Source organism: Biomphalaria glabrata, chromosome 13, assembly GCF_947242115.1.
Source record: "Biomphalaria glabrata chromosome 13, xgBioGlab47.1, whole genome shotgun sequence".
NCBI classification, from domain to species: Eukaryota; Metazoa; Mollusca; class Gastropoda; family Planorbidae; genus Biomphalaria; species Biomphalaria glabrata.
Genome location: NC_074723.1, coordinates 8282522 through 8305068, shown reverse-complemented (window position 1 = coordinate 8305068; position 22547 = coordinate 8282522). Strand labels below are relative to the sequence as shown.

At 36.3% G+C, this 22547-nt stretch overlaps 3 protein-coding genes across 3 annotated transcripts in view; all 3 read right to left on the bottom strand.

The window, feature by feature from the left end:
- LOC106056048 (cilia- and flagella-associated protein 74-like) overlaps positions 1 to 4025 on the bottom strand; it is a 52763-nt gene extending 48738 nt beyond the window's left edge. The window contains exons 1-5 of the mRNA XM_056008342.1: positions 3971 to 4025; positions 2260 to 2429; positions 1275 to 1406; positions 724 to 822; positions 512 to 616 (exon numbers count right to left, since the gene is read on the bottom strand). Of these exons, the coding sequence (XP_055864317.1) occupies positions 512 to 616; positions 724 to 822; positions 1275 to 1406; positions 2260 to 2405 (482 nt within the window). The 5' untranslated portion in view covers positions 2406 to 2429; positions 3971 to 4025. The remainder of the gene's footprint in view (positions 1 to 511; positions 617 to 723; positions 823 to 1274; positions 1407 to 2259; positions 2430 to 3970) is intronic.
- Positions 4026 to 11766: 7741 nt separating this feature from the next.
- LOC129922400 (neurotensin receptor type 2-like) lies at positions 11767 to 12819 on the bottom strand. Its single transcript, XM_056008341.1, has one exon. The coding sequence runs from the start codon at positions 12817 to 12819 to the stop codon at positions 11767 to 11769; it is 1053 nt and encodes a 350-aa protein (XP_055864316.1).
- Positions 12820 to 20026: 7207 nt separating this feature from the next.
- Positions 20027 to 21106, bottom strand: LOC129922399 (uncharacterized). The gene has a single exon (XM_056008340.1). It carries the CDS (start codon positions 21104 to 21106, stop codon positions 20027 to 20029), a length of 1080 nt encoding a protein of 359 aa, XP_055864315.1.
- Between the last annotated feature and the right edge of the window lie 1441 nt (positions 21107 to 22547).

Sequence of the window (22547 nt, the reverse complement as noted above, 5' to 3'; positions counted from 1 at the left end):
TCTTCATTTTTGTAAGATTGTAAGATTTTGTACAAAATAAGTAAAAAATCTACAGTTTTACTAAGATGTTTTCAAAGATGTGAATAAAATAGGAAACGAAATTGTCATTTTCAAAACACACTAAGTAATGACTGAAAAGTAGTTGTAGCAAACAATCTCATCAGAAATATAACCTAATAGTCATTTTTGAGAATGATTATTCATTATTCAAGATGAGTGTTAAATCAAGCCAAGCAAAATATTTTTATTTTAATGAAATGGAAATATATTATTAGTATTTGCATAGTGAACCTCCATGTTATTACTGTGTGTGCTAGGCACTACAGTCCATTATCTTCTGTGGACATGGGGAGTATGGGTATCTTTGCTCAAATTTAATTTCTAAGAAAAAATTCTATTCTTCTTCAGATCAGTAGTCAAGCAAGGTACATCACTCAGTAATACACTCCAATGCAATGGCAGTAAAAAAAATAAATAAATATAAATATAAATATTGGATTAAAAAACTCACTCTGCCTGGTCAAGTTTTTCTGTTATTACTGCTTCCAATTTTTGCTCAGCTTCCAATTCTTTACAAACACGCTCGTGGGTGGCACATAATCTATCAATGGCCGATCTGTAGATTGAGAACCACACAAGAAATATTCAATCATTTTTAAAACTATTAAAGACAAATAAATAAGAATAAATATGAATAAATGTTTTATTAAAAAATAATTCTACCTGTTGTTCTCTGCCTCTTTGGCTTTGATTTCATCAAACAACTTGTCACGCTCTCCCTCAAAGAGTTTAATTTGCATTTTACATTTTTTTAACTCTTCTCTATCAAAGAATAAAAAAACATTTTGGGGTTTAAATCATTTTCTGACAAGTAAATGTTTTTGGATGAAAACAACAACAACAACAACAATACATTACAATAATTATATTGTAGAAAAGGTAGCAATGGGATTTCAGCTTGCTATTCTCAAGTAATGTAAATCCACACTCCTATTCTATCAAAGTATTTCTATACAATTTCTACAACTCAGGCATTAAAAGGTAATGGAAAAAAAAATGCTGGCCACTGAAAAAAAAAAATCAAATTGATAGGAACATTGTTTTAGAGCTAATGTGCTAATAAAACTAAAAGCAAAGAAGGAAAAAAATAAAATAAAATTGTAAATTTTTAGATGATTCTCAAAGCTTTAGAAGTCACAGTCTTTGCACATCACCTTACCTACAGTAACAAAAAGGGGGTAAGAAAAGATAACTCTTTGCCAGACCTATATTACCTGGTTTTATCAGCTATATACTGAGCCTGTTTGACTTCATCTAACAGCTGGTTTATGTGGCTGCGGAGCTGCATCATTCTAATCTGTTCCTGCCAGCTGATTTTTTCTTGTTTAGTTTCAGGGTAACTTTGACTGAAAATAATGAAGTTTTGTTGAAAACAAAAAAAAAATCTAAATTTAATACAGATCTAGAAGTTAAGCAAGACAAATAAAGAAAAAAAAAGAAAAGGTCTCTGACAGGGTCAACTATAAAAGTTGGATAGTTAAACACGAATCTTTGAACAACCCCCCCCCCTCCCCCCACCAAAAAAAAAAAACAGCTACACTCAAATTTGTTCTATAGGAAAAGTAAAAAAATTACTATTTTTTTTTGTATTCTGTAACTCATGTTAATTCACCATCTTCATTTCCTGTCAATTCAGAGGCTATCAACATCTTCCAGTTCCTAAAATAGTCGCTTTCCAGCATTCCCCTAAACAATCCTTCTTTTGACCTCCAAATTTTTCCTCTATAATTTGACTTTTAAAGTACTATTTTTAGAATTTTATCTGTCCATCTTTATATGTGCCCATCAATCACACTTCTTTATTCAACAACAATAAAGTTTCTTCATCTTCATCGCTGCCTTACATTCCCAATTTCTATCAACACATTTTGATTACAAACAGTATTGGTCAATTTTTAGCAGTGAATGCTAGAAAGTATCAAGCATTATAAGCATCTGATATTCTGTAAAGGTTTGAAAAAATAATCTTGTTCAGAAATTCTATTACAATATTTTTTGTGTGCTTTTTTAGGGTTTGATGGTTAAATAGTTGATCATATTGAAAGTTCCAAAGTTCAAATACTTTCTCAGGAACATTCCAGCAAAAATCATCTACTGATCCACAACTATCATCTATATTAAAAATGGACATGATAATATCATTTTAAAAAAAAATTATACTCGTTCAAGACTAAATATGAATTAAAAATAAAGCCTTACTCATCAAGAAGTAAAGTTTCTTCATCTTCATCGCTGCTACTAGTAAGGTCCAGATTACTCCCCTCATAATTCATTATGTTACTTTCTTTAATATCTTCATCACTAATATAGCCCATCAACATCTTAGCATTCTCTGTGTACTCCATGGTTGTGGGCTTTAAGTTTTAGTTCTATGTAAAAAAAAATATAATTTTTCAGCATTAATAAAAAAAATAATTTAAAAAAAAAATAATAATAAACTAATATATCATACAGCTGTAAACATTCAAGCAACTGTTAACATTACTAGTGTTTCCAAAACAATGGGTTCCTGATGCTGAAGAAAAAAAATCCAACAATATTTAATATGAAATAAAAAGTGCAGCAATGACTGCCTGCCTAACAGGATATTTCTGAAATTCAAGCAGCTGCTGGAATTTTCACACTATGATTTTCTTTACCTGCTTTCATACATAATTGACATTAGACTCATTAGTTTAAGAAAGTAAAGATATTCAGAAATTATGCTTGGACATATATGAATATAAAGATCTTTAATTCCCTAGTTGGCAACTGATTTAATGTTCTAGAGCAGTGTTTTCCAAAGTGGGGTACACGTACCCCTGTGGGTATGGGAAGAGTTTCAAGGGGGTGCATGTTGCACACAGTTAACTATGCTGATGTTTTAAAAACACCCATGTAGTTTATAAATTAGAATAAAATATCATAAGCGTTTAATCCTTTTTATTATTTAGTTTTTACAAACTCAAATACGGTGCTATTTTTACATTTTAAAACAAATTGCTTCAAAGATCAGGAAATGGATAACGACGTTACAACACGCCCACTTTTTCAATGTAAAAAACTTGGTTTCCTTTTTTTTTAGAATGTATTTTATGTGTCTCTGAAGCATGCAAAAATAAACTCACTTATTGAATACTTAATTCTAATATAGTAATTATTATTTTGTGTGCATGTAGGCCTACAAAAAAAAATAAATTTGATAGTTATTAAAATAAATCTTTTTTTTGGGGGGTTGGAGAGTGGTACTCAGTGTTATGAAAATTCTAGAAGGGGTACGCATAGATCAAATGTTTGGGAAACACTGTTCTAGAGACATCAAGAAAGATTTGCTTTTATTTTGGATTTGTGGAAGAATATCAAAAACTGGTAATAAATTTGATAAACATATCCTCTTAAGAGCTAAACATAATAATCTATGTGACTTTTAATATTCAACTGAAAATAATAAACTATTATAAACTATGGCAATGTGAACCAAAGGCAGACACAATAAATTTTGAGAAAACATATTTCAATACTTTGGATAACTTCAGCACCAAAATCTGAGATTCTTTACTTGGTATCTAAAAGTGTACCCTATCCTACTGCAAGATTGACAATACTGAAATCAATAAATGAGAAACACTGGTTGATAGACTATATCTACAAGATAGACTAGAATCACCAGATCTAAATTTGCATCTATTCTAGATCTAGTACCCTCTCACCTTAACTGGTTATATTAATTTATAAAAATTTATATAAAAACTAATTGAAATTAAATTGAAGTAATATATTATAATTTAGATTTTAGCTCTAGAATCTTATCTTCTATTAATCTAATAATAATATCTAGATCTAGATAGATCTATTACCACAAAAAATTAGTAAATTAAAAACAAACTTCAAAAATAGTCTACCTTTATGAAAATTAATTTTAAAAGCTTACCTTTGCCTTAACGAAAGATAGTGAAGTTACTGTTTTATTTAAATGTTTTATTTAAATGTAATAAATCATAATAAATGTTGTTTATAATAATATTTATATTAAAAGTTATTAAAGTTTTAAAATTTAAATAATTAAAATTAAAACCAGATCTGGAAATTCAAATAGCATCCAATGATTCAATAATCATATATTTTTTCTAATCTTGTGATGTCAACTAGAATCTAGATCTAGACTATTTCTAGACCTTATCTTGATTTATAAAAATACATTATCTATTATTAACTTTTTGATCTAGACTAGTATGTGGAGCAAAAATAAACAGCTGTACACCATCTTTCTAGCTCCTAGCAACATATAATTTAAAAAGTAGACTAGATTTAGTTTCGTTTCGGATATTTTAAAAAGCTATTTTGATACGTCTGTTGCACAGACCTATATAATAATATATATAGGTCAGTGGTCATTCTAAAGCACAAACGTATATGGGTACAAGAATACAGTTCAACCAACAAAGAAATACGCATGAAAATGAAGTCGACAAAGCAAAATGGATCAATGACCAGCGCACTTTAATCGACAGTAGCTTGAAAGATGTCAATAACAAAAAGAAGTATATCAAACACTAAAAGCCAGGACAATTTAGATCTGTTAAACTTGAAACATGATGCTAAACCTGTTATATTATCAATTAGGATGTAAAAACAACACTGCTGTTTAAATTACATTTTTATTGACATGACAAGAAAGGGAAAAAACTAACAGGAGACTTTAATACACACTAATAACATACTTGAGAAAAACATGCGAGCACGTGAACACACTGAGCAGTAGAACAAGGGAGACAACAAGTAAACAAACACACATACATACACATAAATACACATAATTGTAACACAACCCACATTGATTAAGAACTACAGTGGAACTCTTCTGACAGAAGAAGCAGACGTGCATAAGAGTATTGCAAAATTCTGTACAGCATAGAGGTGAATCTCAACTACAGTATAATCAACAAAACACCTTGGACAACAGAGACCATGGCGAGGCTCTAGGCTAGCTAGCTAATACTAGATTCAAAAACAGAGGAAGTAATAAGACCTCTTAAAGGTAGCAAGTCGGATTGAATTGATAATATAATATCATAACTTTAAAACAAAGCGGCTCACATAGTCATAGACTTAGACTATAACAAAATGTTTTATAACAATCTGCCAGAAAATATGTGATGAAAAAGCTGTCCAAAAAGAATGTACTCAATCTTTAATTATTCTTTATTATTACCGTTTTTCATAATCTAAAATTATTGCGCACAGGACAGAGATGTTCTTTTAATGATGATGTCATCACCTTTGTTAGTTCTAAAAGTTATTTAATCGTGAATAATATGTGTTACTAGGAAAGTAAATGATACCATGTGAAAAGAATTCCCCGAATGTCTTGAAGTATGCCTGAAAGTTGAAATAGGCGACCTTTTTAATCTGTTTGTCATAAAGCTTACTATATCACAGTCTTCCGGGACATTTATATGGCCTACTTCGACTATGGATCATCACATGGAAATGAGATGAATGCCTGGGCGTTAGATGTAGTCGGAACAATGTCGCCCACACATCAGTCCCCCCCCCCCCTCTCCACGCAGCTGATGTATCCAAAGGAACGGTACGGCAGGCGCCGATACAGTTTGGAGTCAGCGGCGAGGCAGGCTCTGCCAGGGTGTAGCACTGGGTGCTGCAAACTGCCGAAGGGTCGTCGGCTCCTGATTTGTCCTTAAGTTTGAATCTCGAAGCCTTTCCCATGATTGGGTAAAGCTGCAAGTCAGCAGAGGTTTGAATTCAGAGTTTTCTTTCTCTTAGGTGGGTAGCCAGCCATTGCTAACGAGCCCCCACCCTGCCGAAGCTTACTGGTTTAGGCGCCAGTTATTCGCCTTCGCCCCTTCTGCTGTTAGTGAAAACAGTTCCGCCGGAATCAATATCTGAGCCACAGAAGTTGGACTGGTTGTCAGAGGCTATTTGAGACGCATGCCATTAGGAAGCATTTTCTATGTAGTGGAAACATCTTGATAATAAAGTTCAACAGCACGAGGTTTCTGTAAATCACGTTAAAATGCTTATAAAATATTTTCAATGATTTGGATGTTCCTTCAGGGCTGAAGATAATCTACTTCCTAATCTAAATCTCCCGCAGGACGACTTATAAGTATGTGGTATGATTAAGCTTTGAGAATGTCCAATGGTAGCGCAATGGATAATTTGATGCTAGAACCAATTAGAAAAGAAAAACTGCATTAGCGAGCATTTTTAGCAAGAATTCTAGCGATCAGCGCATTTCTTGGGAGAAGTCAGAAACTTTATGCGCCAAACAACGGTCAGATCTTAGGCTTGGTTGAGATGCTTGACATATTCGACCGAACCGTGTAACATGATGAAAGAACATCTTAGGAACGCCGAGGCTCACGACCAGTACATTGGACATAGGATTCAAAACGATGGCATGTTTACCCGTCATCCTTGACTGCACGCTTGATGTTAGTCACAAAGAACACATGTCTTTTACATCATCATCATCATCATCAAACTCCATTAGAGTGAGGGCTTGAGAGGCTCAAATCCTCTCTTGCAAAAGCCCTGGACAGAAACCCTGCTGTCTTGCGTAGTGCATAAATGTCGCCATACAGGTCGAGAATTTTGGGTTTCCCAGACCTGTCGAGACGGTCTTTTACATAGCGTTTTGTGGACGTATCAGATCCAGAAGTTAAGGTGGAGAACACTCTGAGTTTATGTAGTTTAAAGGCCGATAGTACAGTACTTACATAATATAGTATGTTTTGTAACAAAAATAAGGCCTTCAGCGTTTGAGGCGGATGATTCCGTTAGCGTGATGTGGTACGATATATATCTATAGTCTTCCCTTACGGCTCGGGGCCCCGCTTATGATATTCGCCCAGGGCCCCGCGCCCTGCCAAGGCCGCTTCTGACAACAAAGAAATAACACACTCACTCTCACCATACCTGCCCCTGACACTACCATACGAACCGGCACACAAGTTGTGTGGGCTAAAAAAAAAAGCGGGCTTTTTATCAATTTATGTTGTTTGGTAATCGTATTGAGTGTATAAAGGATAGAAGCTTACCAGAAGAACGGTATAGGGGTACAAGCTAAACCATTTTACAGGCCGTGTGCCCTCCAATATTGCACAGTAATGTTTGTAAAGATCTTTTTATTAAATTTAATGCGAAGGGCAATCACGTAAACAGGAGTTTTCATTCAAAGTGGCCCATTCGGCAGTATTACCGATCCATAGGCGTACCGGCCCACCGAGCATTAGCCCGAATGCCCATATAGCCAGCCCGCCCCTGATCTTTGTTTATTAACATAATGGGATGATCGTCCTATGCCTCTAAATCCGTCGTTACTTCCCAGCAGTCCATTCACAATGGCTCTAGCTCCAAGCCCAACCTTTGACCTGTTTACCTATAGTCTCTTTGTCTACTCCTTTTCTGCAACGTCATTAGTCTGACCGTAAGATTACCAGATATTTGGGGAGAGAAAGCGGGACACACGTTGATCATGGGACGTAAAAAGAACAGGCTTATATTTTTTCGAGTACATGTATACTATTTCAACAGTATAGACGTTATTACAATACCATACACATACACACAATGGCGTAGAATTCATGGCGCGAAGGGGTTCAATGAACCAGGGCCCACAAGCAATAGGGGCCCACAGCTGTGTCGTAGCAACCATGGCGCGAAGGAGCTCATTACGCTTGCGAAGCAAGACGTTTTGGCGCCGCCGTTTTGGCCCCGCCGTTTTGGCGCGAAGGTCGTTTTGGCGCGAGCCGTTTTGGCGACGGGACGTTTTGGCGCGAAATACACTATGTACCTTTATTGTATTATTTATTTTAAAAGAATTATTCATATCTATGTTTTGCATAAGTGTTTGTGTTAAGACATATTTTTCACGTACTAAATGTAAATGTGTGTTTGTTTTTCACATCATTTTCTTTAATAAACATTTTGGCTTGTGTACGCGTGTTTATTAAGAGGCACACTTTTATTTTAAAAAAAAGTTTTTAAGATATTACTTTAAAATTAAATACAAAAAAAACAAAATGAAACGATGATAGACTAAAAATTGATGCAATTATTTGTTTACATTAACATTTGTTTATTTAATGACTGTAAGGTATCTCCAGCTATACATACCAAACACTTGCTAATAATAAGTAAAAATATAATACATGTACCATGTTTCTCCAAATACTATAAGTGAAGTATACATAGACACCATGGTTATTTGCCTAAGTCGCTGGAATTTGTCTTACGCGTGAGAGAGGGGTGGGGTTGAGGAAAGAGTATATACAAGGAGTGAAATGTGAGCAGAAGAGAGGGGGCGGGATAGGTGTCCCATGTAATGACCATTCCCATGGAGATGATCGCCAGACACATGACGCCAACGACCAGTGCTCGGTGCTGGTCTTGTCTTCATTTGTTCAACTCTACCTGCGTCAAAGCGAGATGTGTCACCCAAATCACCCCTACCCAATTTCTCAAAATATATCATTTCAAAGTATCTTAGTGTTGTGAATTTGTTTCTATCTATTGTCGCCCAGAGTGTTTGTTTATATTTGTGGATTCACGTTCAAGTTTGTACTGACCACATTCCGTGTCTTGATCTTTACTATGTGTGGAGTTATTGTCGTCATTCTGCGTAATAGAGCTTTAGATGTTAACATGATTTTTGTTATATTAAAGTGTGACACTTAGCTAGTTCGTATATTACACTAATGTGAAATAAAAAAAAATCTTTTGGAAAGAAATTCAGAAATGTCATCCAGTGCGATCAGCAGAATTCATATATAGCATGTCATTACCATTCAGGAATCTGACTTATAGGCCTATATTCATGAAATAAGCAAAACCTTTATAATTAAAAAAAAACAATTCGCTGATCGGTGTTAGAATTCATACTATACATACAATATTATGGTAGAGTGAAACGAACATTGTTATAAAAGCTACGTGCTTATTAAATTATCGTCAAATGATATCTCGCGCCAAAACGTCCCGCCGCCAAAACGGCTCGCGCCAAAACGTCCCGTCGCCAAAACGGCGGGGCCAAAAACGGCGGCGCCAAAACGTCACGTACCGTTACGCTTGGGCCCATGCCTCAAGTCCAGTTGGAGCCCACATTAGAACTTAAGAAGAACATTTGTTTGTTCATTTTAAACACTTTTAAGTAGTTAAACTGTGTTAAGAAGGGCACTATTACTTATATGCAGTCCTAACTGAATCAAACGTTATGACATAATTACTTTTTTTAAAGAAAAGGTACGATCTTTACATTGGAATGTCTTTACATTTAGTTTACTCATTTTTTGTCACACACTAAATTTGTCTTATTGGCTGGAGAGGAGCCCATCAAGATGTTCTTAAACCCGGAGTACTAGTGTGGTATTTACTTGTATAGCAGCAGTGGTTAGGTCCTATAGTCCTCGCAGTACTGGTGTGATATTTACTTGTGTAGCAGGCAGTGGTTACGTCATATAGTCCTCGCAGTACTGGTGTGATATTTACTTGTGTAGCAGGCAGTGGTTATGTCGTATACATCTACAGTCTCTGGCCATCACCTAAATTAAAATTTAACTTAACACTAATAGTCCAATATTTAAACTACATGCTTACATATTACTTTCTAATGTGTCTTAAAACGAATGGATATTAATTAATAATATCGTTTTATCCCTTGCTTTTAAGAATGTGCGCTTATAATACTGTCTCTAATTCAGTCACAAGAAGCACTGGCACTTGATTTCCAACATCAATTCGGTCCAACACAAAGCCGTGTTTATGCCATCTCCCATTTAGCTCGAGCCTGTCACACAAGTCCTGGGTTGGATCCCCATACTAAATGAGATATTGTTAAATGTTTTCTTGGAGGTTCAGCGAGTGCCTATTTAAATTATTCCGATAGCGGATTCCAGCGGTGGTTGATTTTGAAACCAATACGATGCCAATGCCCATACATTCTCATTGTATGACCTCAAAACCATCCATTCGAAGTTTGTTTCTTTGTTTTTTTGCGGAGGTTGATTTTGAAACCAATACGATGCCAATGCCCATACATTCTCATCGTATGACCTCAAAACCATCCATTCGAAGTTGGTTTGTTTCTTTGTTTTCTTGCGGAGGTTGATTTTGAAACCAATACGATGCCAATGCCCATACATTCTCATCGTATGACCTCAAAACCATCCATTCGAAGTTTGTTTGTTTCTTTGTTTTCTTGTGGTGGTTGATTTTGAAACCAATACGATGCCAATGCCCATACATTCTCATCGTATGACCTCAAAACATCTATTCGAAGTTGGTTTGTTTCTTTGTTTTCTTGCGGTGGTTGATTTTGAAACCAATACGATTCAATGCCCACTCATTCACATCGTATGACCTTAAAACCATCCATTAGAATAACTTATTTTTTTTTTAAATTTAGCTTTTGTTATGTAAAGGGAGAGTGATCCTTAAAGGATTAGGGCACGACATGGCCCAAATTGTGCCGATGTGCCTAAAATCAAAACTCAAAACAAGGGGGTTGTTACGGTCGTAGCGCAGCATGGTGTGCATGAATAATGGTGCGAATTTGTGTAATGAATGGAAGGGATGTTTAAAAGGGGAAGCCGGGAGAAATGGACAGGAAGAGAAATGAAATGTTGTATTTACATAACTGGTTGTAATATTAAAGTATTTATAAAGTAATAACCTGAGAGTCTATTATTATTTCGAAGAGTATTGTGTCGTAAAAACTAAAAAACTAAAAACAAATATGATTTCAAAGCAGGATATGATTTAAATAGTCTCTCCACCTAAGGCTTCAGAATTAACCACTTTGCCTGTCCATAGCCCACATTCTGCTCTATTTTAAATGTTTTACATGTTTTGGATGTTCCTTCAGAGTTGAAGATAGTTTACTTCCTAGTCCAAACCTCCCACAGGACGACGAGGGATGGGAGCGGGCAGGATTTGAACCCTCGATCATCGATAAATCCGAACGACAGTCCAGCGCGCAAACCGCTCGACCAGGCAGCCATCCAATCAAACATGAAAACAATAATTGGTCAGCCATTCACTTTACTCCTTAAATAAAGCTGCTAATAATTCTTGTAACAAATAATAACATTCTGTCTTGCAAACAGTATGTTAAGGAATGGTTTATTGATGTTAAGATTGTCCAGTTGTTTGACCAGTACGGAAACTTGAACAAGATAAGGCCTACTGGTATTGCGAAAACGGCTCTAACGACTTCTTAGAAATTTGACAGTTTATATATAGCTTTTGAAAAAAAAAAACAACTACCTAATTGGTCATAAGGAAAGTATGATCTGACCACGTATAGGCTTATAAACATTTTGCGCAGAGTCTTATGTAGAAATCAGCTGGACTGTATATAGAACTTGATTGTGCAAAGCTCACTGGTAATACTGGTAATACTTGCAATAATAATAATAGGCTAGTCTTCGAGTCTGAAGATTAGTGAGGAATGCAGTATTTCCCGTGGCTGCGCAGTCCCAGCTGTGACCTACATATTTTGCCTCATCCACTGCAAGCATAACCATTGTCCGCAATAACGAAGCATTATAATTAGCAAATATAATTATAAATATAGTATAAAGTACAAATTGATGTAAAAAAAACTTTTTTGTTACTTGTAGGCCTATGTTCTAATTTCATTAATCATTGAATAAAAAATACTATACATTATTAACAACATGAAATAAAATGTCTCAATACTATGTTTTATATACATTTAGCCAATCTTCTAAATTTAGAGTTGAATTTGTAATAAATCGGCAATGTGATGGCTGAGTTGATCATCTCAAATATGAGTCTTGTGTTACTCATTGTTAAATATACGTTGTATAGCGCGCGGTTGAAGTTGAATTCTGGGAGAATGATTCCAGCAATGATAAACATAATTTTCGGCGTCTGGCAGATAATGTGCAAAATGGAGATCAGCGCCACCTGCTGGACGATCTGCATGTCTTTGCCAGATAATTTGTAAAGCTTGTCTGTGATTTTGGTCCCGCTTTTTATGGCGGGTTTACCAGTTTGTTCTATGTTGTTCGGTTGTGGTGTGAATGAAGACGAAGCCATTCTAAATTGGTGGGAATTTTTGATAGCCATTGCCATGACGACAAGCGAAATGATAACGACAACTTGCGATGCAAGGGGGATAACCATGGCTAGGATCGTCCAGACAATATTTTTGATGGGCTCCCGACTGGCTGACACCCAGACGGTTGGCCTTGACATATTACGCTTAGGGTCAAATTTGTCTATCACACCCATGTAAGCAAAAACTGGGATGTACGCAGCTGTTGAAAACAGGATGAAAGAAACCATGATTACCAGAGTTATCCTTCGAGTGAGCATATCCTTAAAATAAAATGGCGCCGCTACACACAGACACCTGGCTATGGCGATGAAGCTTGTCTGAAGTGATGTCATTGCTGAGAGTGGAACAATCAAGTTCGCGAAATATAACCCTACATTATACGGTATCCATTGCTGCCAAAAGTCAGATATTGTCTCTAAGACGTAAAAACCGGTGCTGAAGCTAAGCGCCATAGAGACCAGCAAGAACTTTAAGTCGGTTATAGATAAGATTAGAAATGATATAGTCATTCCATCTGTGAGGCCCATGGCTATGAATGTCCTGATGTTAATTACATTTGCAACAATACCAAAGGCAGAAATGAAGGCCCAGAAGACAGAACACACTTGCATTCCGGCTATTAATTGACCAGGACTAAAATCTTGAAGAACTACAGAGCTGGTCGTAGTATTCATTCTTTAAAAGTCTCGCAACATCAACTTATTTGATTGAACAAACTATTTGTAAACTATATTTACTTTATTTTAAATTTTTTTTATGCAAATCGACTTAAAGCAATCGTATTTAAGTCTACCAAGCAAGCCACACTGGATCACGAATAAAATATACATTAATTTAGATTTAATATTTCGCCGAAGTAAAACAAAAAAAAAACAACAACATTCATACATACAGAAGGCAAACTAGATTCAGTTATGGTAAAAACAAACCTTATTTTAAAAGTGTTTAGAAATTGGTACCTGCAATCTAGTAAAATGAGAATGTTCATTATTGAGTTGTAGATGTAATTGCTACATTGCCATACGGTGTAATTACTTCCATATACTGAGCTGTTCAATAACTGACTCTGAGAAAAGTAAATGTTAAAATACAATACTTTGTCAATGCCAGTAATTACAGCCTCAATGGTTAATTTGTGTCTAGTCGAATGCAGATTCGAATGCCAATCTCTTGGGTATTTTAACGATTTCTTTACAAAACACCATTTCGATTCATTATAATTTCATGTTGTGTATTTAAATACATATGTATTTCCGGGACAGTGGGTGAAATTATTATATATTGGTAGCATATAAACCTAGTTATCCATGCGTTGGATGGCTGCTTGGTCGTGTGGTACGCGCGCTGGACTGTCGTTCGGTCGTCTCGATGTTCCCGGGGATCCATAACCTGCCCACTGGCCATCCCCCGTCGACGTGAAGTAGGATCGGACTGAAGCAACACCCGAAACATGTAAAACATTTTACAAAAACAATTTTAGAACATTTGTATTTTTTAACGTTACTATGGGCAACCAGAGTATTGGGTCGTCGCAGACTCCATTGCTTTGGGGGGGGGGGGGGGGTTCAAGACAAGCATATTAGAAAGCTACACGTGAATTTTTAAATGAAATAAAATCCACAATATCAGACTTTCCCCATACTTTAATATTGGACTACCAGGGCCATCAGGTGTCACCTAGCAAACGCCGTGGAGCGTTTTGGAGCACTGTGGGATATGTAGAGCACACTGGTCGTCCACTGCACCCCAAACCAGCTCCAGTTGTCTGGACTCTGTTCTGCCACTGGATCCAGCTGGCAAGAGGCGAGAGAGTGAGGCTGATGCAGCGCAAATCTCCCTCAATATTGGCTTAATCATGAACTTATTTATTTTTGGGAGCTGTGTAGGCAGTGACATGAAATCTCGCAGAACGATATGTACAGAAATAGACAGCTTGGTATTAGTATTAAATAGAAATATGTGTTATAACGTTAAAGTTTGGGATGTATATAACTTTCATACAATTATTACACAGTAACTATTTCTGATTACAAGGAATTTTTTAAATGCACTGTCCTTTAGATTTAACTTATAGGCTCTCTGTTACACAATACCCTTTCTCTTACATAAAAGCAATCTCTACTTATAAGTAAACCATTAGATACAAGTTATCTCAACACAAAGGCTATATCAATTGCTAGCTACTGTACATAACGTCTTAAACTTTGACGAAAGCACGGCACCTCTGAGCAAAACATTGATATAGAGACATAAGAAGAAGTTTGCTTGATGACGTGTATTACCTCCTCTCCCCCCCCCCCAGATTACACATGTGACAATCTATTTAGGCCTACCAAAGAAAATAGACACAAACAGATGACATTTTTGCTAGGTATTTTTTTTTATCGTCACTTGACTTAATGACAACGAACGAGGAGAAATCTAAAGGATGACGTCATTGATGTGTTGCAAATATACAATTTCTGTCGCTCGGTAATGAAGTTTAGAAACGAGAAATTAATAGACAAGTTTTTTTTTTCAGGAGAGATAAGAAATTGAAACTATGTTGGCTGCCTGGTCGTGCGGTATGCGCGCTGGACTGTCGTTCGGTCGTCCTGGATTCATACGCTGCTCGCTACCCCCCCCCCCCCAGTCCCGCGGGAGGTTTGGACTAGGAAGTAGATTATCTTCAACTCTGAAACATGTATAACGTCTTACAAAATAAGCAACATAAAAAAGGCTATAGCAGCGATTAACAACCCGTCTAGCTGAAAAAGCGTTGTTAGTTGTCTTAGCTTATAGGCCTAAATTCCAGACTTTACCTCAAAAGACAAGATAACTACATCCTACGCGTATGCACGTGTCTATCTAGTCATGCGTGTTGTTAGTGACTTAAACTCTGATAAGCTGTTGGTTTTCCTGGCTGATTCAGACAACCCTTACACTAATGGCATTAGTGAAGAAGTGCTTGAATGAGTCTGTCTTAGAATATGGGATTAGAAATTGGCCTTTAACTTTGTGTCTTTCTGAGTATTTTATTAGGTTTTGTTTTTATATTCGTAAATTATGGTTCAGTGTTTTATGAATTAATACTACTTTACTTTTTAATATTCTGCCCCGAAGTATCTCTAAATTTAGTGATTTATTTTAATCAAATGTAAATATTCATTTGTAGGCCCTATAAATCTTACTGCTCTATTTTGCGTATGTTCTAGTTTCTTTATGTTTTCGTGAGTTAAGGGATCCAAAACAGAAAATTCATATTCATATTGGCCAACTTACTTACTTAATCCTGTGTACTCCCAGGGGAGCATAGGCCTCTCCACCGAACTCGGTTCTGAGCAGCTTTCTTCAACTGCTCCCATGTCATTCCAGTACCCTCAGCTTCACTGATGACTGACCTCTTCCTGGTTTGCTTGGATCTGCCCACTTTCCTCTTTCCTTGTGGGTTCCAGTCAAGTGCCTGCCTTGCAACATTGGTAGCTGGTTTTCGCAGGGTGTGTTTTTCATGTTGGCCAAACCAAGGTTAAATATCATTTTAACCTTCTAAGTCTTTTTTGGTAAGTAAAATTCAATGTGATATAAACGAATGCTTTGATTTTTAAATAATTTCGACAATATGGGGGTTACATTGGGAGCTGTCCTTCATTGAACTCCCCTTGACCAATCACTCCTTACTATTGGGATACAATAATTTCATTGCTTTTAAATAATTGAATATAATTATTGCAGAAATAATAATAAAGCTTCTGGACACTTAGACCTAGCTGTGATCTTAATATTTTGTCGCAGTGAAATTAGTTATCTTCTGGTGATCTCATTAAATTCTCTCTTCGGCGTCTACTTTATAACTTTGGCTGTTATTTGGGTCCCAGATCATTCAAATGTATGATTTTGTAACATTGCTCCGGTTCTCTCATTCAAAAGTTGTTTGCTGCTAATAAAAGTAAGGGGTCGCATGAACTTTAAAAATTGTCCTGAAAAAAGTTAAAAGAGAAAAAAAAAAAAGGAGAGAGGGGAGGGGTGTGGCTCTGACATTCGTCTTTTTTTATGGAATTTAAAATAATGAAAGGTGAAACAAAAATTGCAATTTTATTCACCACAAATAGATAGGCCTACTAATCTAGTTGAAATTAACAAGCAAGCCTGTAATGGGGTGTGCATGCACCTTGGAAATAGTAATAAGAGGTTAGCAATTGATTGTGAATGATAAAAAATTAGCGGCATTGTCGTCAGTCGTTTTAGGTATGCGAGAAGACTCCGGATTGCCAGAGTGAAAAGACGCGTTTTTTTTGTAGTGAGTTTAATTTTGTTCAGAATACTGTCAGAGGTTCATTTTGTAGCTTGTCTTTGACTTGGCTAATTAGGCTCGTAGGGGTTTACACAATTACTCAATTTCAATTAATTAATACTTGCTACACAAATAAGAACAATTACTACTTGATACACTTTAACTTCATACAGTCTCATATGGTAGGCTACACCAGCTTCATACAGTCTCATATAGTAAACTACACCAGCTTCATAAAGTCTCATATAGTAAACTACACCAGCTTCATACAGTCTCATATAGTACCCTATGCTACACCAGAGTACACCAGCTTCATACAGTCTCATATAGTAGGCTACACCAGCTTCATACAGTCTCGTATAGTAGGTCACACCAGCTTCATACAGTCTCATATAGTAGGCTACACCAGCTTCATACAGTCTCATATAGTAGGCTACACCAGCTTTATACAGTCTCATAAAGCATGCTACACCAGCTTCATACAGTCTCATATAGTAGGCTACACCAGCTTCATACAGTCTCATATAGTATCCTATGCTACACCAGAGTACATCAACAAAAATGATGCCCAGGACATTAAATTACTAATAATCCGATACTATTATACACATCATATTCATATACAAGTCCGCGCTATTTTGTCTTGCGCTTTTTTCTCGGGAAATTTCGCGCTATGTTGTCGGCGCTATTTTGTCGGCACTATTTTGTCCGCGCTATTTTGTCGGCGCTATTTTGTCCGCGCTATTTTGACGGGTCACCGTGTATTATGCATTCAAAATAAAAAACTATTCATTGTTACTAAACTTTCCTTTGTTCAACTATCTCAATGTCCTCTCGGGCAAAAGGAACGTTGATTTTATTATCATACAGTCTGCTGTAGTAGGCTTCACCAGCTTCATACAGTCTCATATAGTAGGCTACACCAGCTTTATACAGTCTCATAAAGCATGCTACACCAGCTACATACAGTCTCATATAGTAGGCCTATGCTACACCAGCTTCATACAGTCTCATAAAGCATGCTACACCAGCTTCATACAGTCTCATATAGTAGGCTACACCAGCTTCATACAGTCTCATATAGTAAGCTACACCAGCTTCATACAGTCTCATATAGTAGTCTACACCAGCTTCATACAGTCTTATATAGTAGGCTTCACCAGCTTCATACAGTCTCATATAGTAGGCTACACCAGCTTCATACAGTCTCATATAGTAGGCTACACCAGCTTCATACAGTCTCATATAGTAGGCTACACCAGCTTCATACAGTCTCATATAGTAGGTCACACCAGCTTCATACAGTCTCATATAGTAGGCTACACCAGCTTCATACAGTCTCATAAAGCATGCTACACCAGCTTCATACAGTCTCATAAAGCATGCTACACCAGCTTCATACAGTCTCATATAGTAGGCTACACCAGCTTCATACAGTCTCATATAGTATTCTACACCAGCTTCATACAGTCTCATATAGTAAGCTACACCAGCTTCATACAGTCTCATATAGTAGGCTACACCAGCTTCATACAGTCTCATATAGTAGGCCTATGCTACACCAGAGTACACCAGCTTCCTTTTTTAGTTCACGCCGTTCCTCTCCCTTCACGCTTTGTTTCATTCAAAGATCAACGTTCATTTTTTGATTGTTTGATTTATGATTTAATCCTGTGTACTCCCAGGGGAGCATAGGGCCGCAACCACACCTCTCCACCGAACTCGGTTCTGAGCAGCTTTCTTCATCTGCTCCCATGTCATTGCAGTACTCTCAGCTTCACTGATGACTGACCTCTTCAAGGTTTGCTTGGGTCTGCCCACTTTCTTCTTTCCTTGTGGGTTCCAGTCAAGTGCCTGCCTTGCAACATTGGTAGCTGGTCTTTGCAGGGTGTGTTCTATCCAGCTCCATTTTCGTTTTGTGATGTCTTGGGCTTTGGGCTTTTGTCTAGTTCTCTCCCACAAATCGACAGTAGATATATTTTCTGGCCACCTAATTCCTAATATCCGGCGTAGGCATCTGTTTACAAAAGTCAGAAGATTTTTTTTGTTATGGAGGAGTATTTAGTGAAACGACGGACGAATGAAATTTCTCACCAATGACCAAGTGTATAATTTTCCCTTGAGAAAAAAAAAGTGAATAGCTTATTATCGATAATGAGACTTATTGGCCTTCTGGCAATAAAATGAAATGTAATCAGAAAAGCTTGTTCAAACAATCAAATATAAGTTTTAAAAGTGATTTAAAAGAATCATTTGGCGTTAATTCGTTTGTCATTTGAAATCAAATTGTCAACATATCTTAGATAATCAATATTATAACTATAAAGTTTGATTTCAGGAAATAATAAAGTAGCCGTCTTACGTTAACATTTTAAGCTACAAAATATAGTGAATTTAGATTTTAATAACTTTTCCATCTTTGCCCGCTATCAATGCATAAAAAAAATAATTATATAGTGTGTGCATTGTTTCGTAACAATAGCGAATTTATTTTTACCCAGTCGATAAGCATATTATCAAAATTAAGATTTTGTATTAGAAAACACATTCGAATTTGCACTAAATTTTTATTAAATGAAAGCTCACATTGCCGTTTTGTTTTTAAATCGGGAGTACGATTGGCACCTCAGAATGACAATATTGTCTACTTTTCAGTAAATTTTTATGAGTTTTCAGGTGATTCAATAATTGTAAGAGATTTCCTGGACTTTTTCGTATATTTTGCAAATTCAGGAAATTTCCAGGAGGCTCGGAAAAATAAGGGGGCAGAAACCTCGTTATTATATTTATAAATTATAATGGTTTTATTTAATATTTTACACCTTGAATTCCTTGAATTAGAGCGGAGCCTATGAAAGTGCGGGGCCCACTGCGTCCGCGTAGGTTGCAGTGGCCTAAGGCCGGCTCTGTCTACATGTAAAAAATCTACAATGTTTACACTGGCCTTATTAGACAAGCGACTAGCATTTGCTCATGCAGTGGAAGTCAGTGACTCTTGTGGCAGACATGTTTTAAATGTACGTTCGTACAAATACTCCTTCTTCCCTAGCGCTATTAGAGCATGGAATGAGTTGCCTGCCAGGAAAACCAGTGACTTGGCAGAATTTAAGTCATTGGTTAATATGCATGACTAAATGCATGACGCGTAGGAAGTAATCATCTTCTTTTTTGAAGTAACGTCTGTATTATATAAGATAAGATAAGAATGAAGACGCTTTGTTATTGGTAGTATGTAAAACATGGTTCTTGCGATTCACATATAGGGTTCCTTATTACTTTTTGTTAGCTCAAAGGCACGCTTATTTCTTTAAGTTAACATTTATTATCATAATAGGCACAATTGACATATTCATCTGTAATTTAATTTCTCTTTAATGAAAGTGATAAGACCAATGATATATTTGACTTCGATACAGGATACAGGGAATTCGGATTTTTAATAGTACCTTTGACGTTTTTAGACCCAAGATTGACATTCAGACAAACTGTATTAAACTAAATGTAATTTTTCATCAAACGTGTACCGTTAAAAACAACAACAAACTTAAATTTACTTTTGTTTAAATAGTATAAATAAATAAAAGAAAACTTATTTTATAATTTTTTTAGGCCTACGAATTTTTTTGTCGACACATTTTCTTTCCAAGCAGTTTTCTAAATTTTGAATTGTATTTGAAGTAAATTGGAAAGTTAGATGCAGAGTTGATCATTTCAAACAACATCCTAGTGTTGCTCATCGTCAGATACAAATTTTGAAGCTCGCGATTCAAATTGAACTCAGGAAGAACAAGTCCGGTAATTATAAACATTATCTTTGGTATGTGGCAGACGACATACAGTGCTGATAACAGCGCCACCTGTTTGATTATTTGCATTTCTTTGCTAGAAATTGTACATTCTTTGTTTGCCGTTTTCGAAGTAGGTCTATCAATTCCACTGGGTGCTGCACTTTGACGATTGCGTTTTGGTGAATCTATCCCTATTGCTGCAGATAGCCTAAAATGGTACGAATTTCTCAAAGAGGTTGCCATAACAACGAGTGTAATGATGACGATGAGTTGCGAAGCCAGCGGAATGATTATGGCGATGATGGTTGAGACGATACTCTTTGTTGGCTCCCTGTTGGGTGAAACCCACAGCATTGGCCTGGTTAGATTTTTTATATTGTCCGTTTTGTCAACCATTCCCATAAACACAAAGACGGAAACATACACAGCAGACGAGAACACGGTAAAAGACACCATGAACGCCAGAGTGAGGCTCCGCGTGAACATGTTCTTGAAATAAAATGGCGCAGCCACACACAAGCATCTGGCTATAGCGATGAAGCTTGTCTGGAGCGAAATGATGGCAGACAAGGGAATTAACAAGTTGGCAAAGTAAACACCTATGCCGTATGGCTGTACGGGAAAGAAGTTACCAGACAGGGTCTCCAGAATTAAAAATATTGTACTGATGCTCAGGCTGAACGAGACGGCTGAAAAGGTCAAGTCCACAAGGGACATAAGTAAGAACGCAACGGTCATGCCGTCTGCTGGCCCCATGGCCATGAAAGTTCGTATGACTATTGTATTAGTAAAAATACCAAATGCTGAGATGATAGCTGAAAGGACTGTGCTCACTTCCATACCAATAATCATCTGTCCAGGACTGAAGTCTTGATAGAAAAATGCCGCGGTCATATTAGCCATTGCTGTGGTGATTTTCTAATTTCACCATGAAAATAAATGACCCCCAAAGTAATATAAAAATGTGCCCATTATTTGCCAGAATACTTTCAACTCTTTCGCAAATAGCTGTTCGAATGTAACATTTTCATCCTAAATAGTATTCAACTTAGATTAGTTTACTTAATATGAATTTGATCATGGTCGATGCTGAGGAAACCTGTTGGTCTCTCTCACTATGGCTAATGGTAATCTTTTTGGTGACATCTATGGCGGGCATAATGCTAATGTCCAACACCGCAAGTTTTATAACAAGTATTGTTTAATGTAAATAAAGTTTAAAAGGTCACTATTACGTTGAATTGCTCTGAGTCAAGATTTTCCTTGACAATAGTGGACCATATCAAGACTAAGACTTCTCTATTGATCCGAATAAGAAATGTGCTATGCTTTCATTATCTGGAATCAATTTTCAATAATAAAAATAGTTAAAAAACAAAGATTAAAAACAAAGATTCGTTGACGTCCCCTTGTCAACGAGCAGCGATGATATTGTCGGATAAAGCAACAAATACGTTTTTTATGCGTTCATTTCTTGCTTTAATAGACAGAAGTTTGCCCTCTTTGTGACCATTTGACTTAGTTGTTTTTCGCTAAATTTTGTTTTGATTTACAAAGACTTTTTTTTTAAAAGAGTTCTTCTGAGATGTGTGTCTATTTTTTTAATGTTTTTATTTTTTTAATAAGACTGCCCAAGCGGCGCAACTGTTTAGATGGCACGCTAGCTTGCCAACAATATGTTAGCAAATCATGTTTTTGTATGGTTTGGTCGCACACTAACAATTAGCCAAGATGTTCTAGAGTAATGTGAAAGTATAAAACATGGAAACAATTATTAGTCTGTGTGACTTTCTTTGCCAGGTTTTAAAGATGGTCTTTCCACGAAAGCTGCTGTCTACAACAGTGACACACAGATATCTGCATGTGTTCATTTGTAGGATTGGTATACTGTTTATCTAGAGTTGGTCTAATTTGTCTTCTGAAGTCTATAATAAGTTGTTTAGTGTTATTTTTTTAAATAGAAGTTTAAATGGTTACTGTTTCATAAGTACACCGGGTCGTATCCCAATATAAGCAGGTACGAGTAATTTTTTTCTTGATTACATGCTATGGTTTTACTCTTTTACATATTGCAATATGTCATTTTAAATGACTCGTAAGGTTATTTGTCTTTTTAATGACTGGTTTGAAGAATAGCTATTAGTGGTTTATTTTTTTTATGGAATATCAATATTTTCTCCCCCTTCCAATAACACCAACTTTCTCTCTCGCTGAAGTATAATTGTACTTCTAGGTATTTACTGCTATAATGAGCTGTAATTAAAGTAGACCTTTTGTAAACACAGATGACATGTTATAGAGCAATTAAAGCTTCATTTAAACCTATTAACCCCCGACTCCACCC

Bases quoted from the DNA above. Each gene is read 5' to 3' on its own strand.
- LOC129922399 (XM_056008340.1), bottom strand. From the start codon at position 21,106: ATGGCTAATATGACCGCGGCATTTTTCTATCAAGACTTCAGTCCTGGA.
- LOC129922400 (XM_056008341.1), bottom strand. From the start codon at position 12,819: ATGAATACTACGACCAGCTCTGTAGTTCTTCAAGATTTTAGTCCTGGT.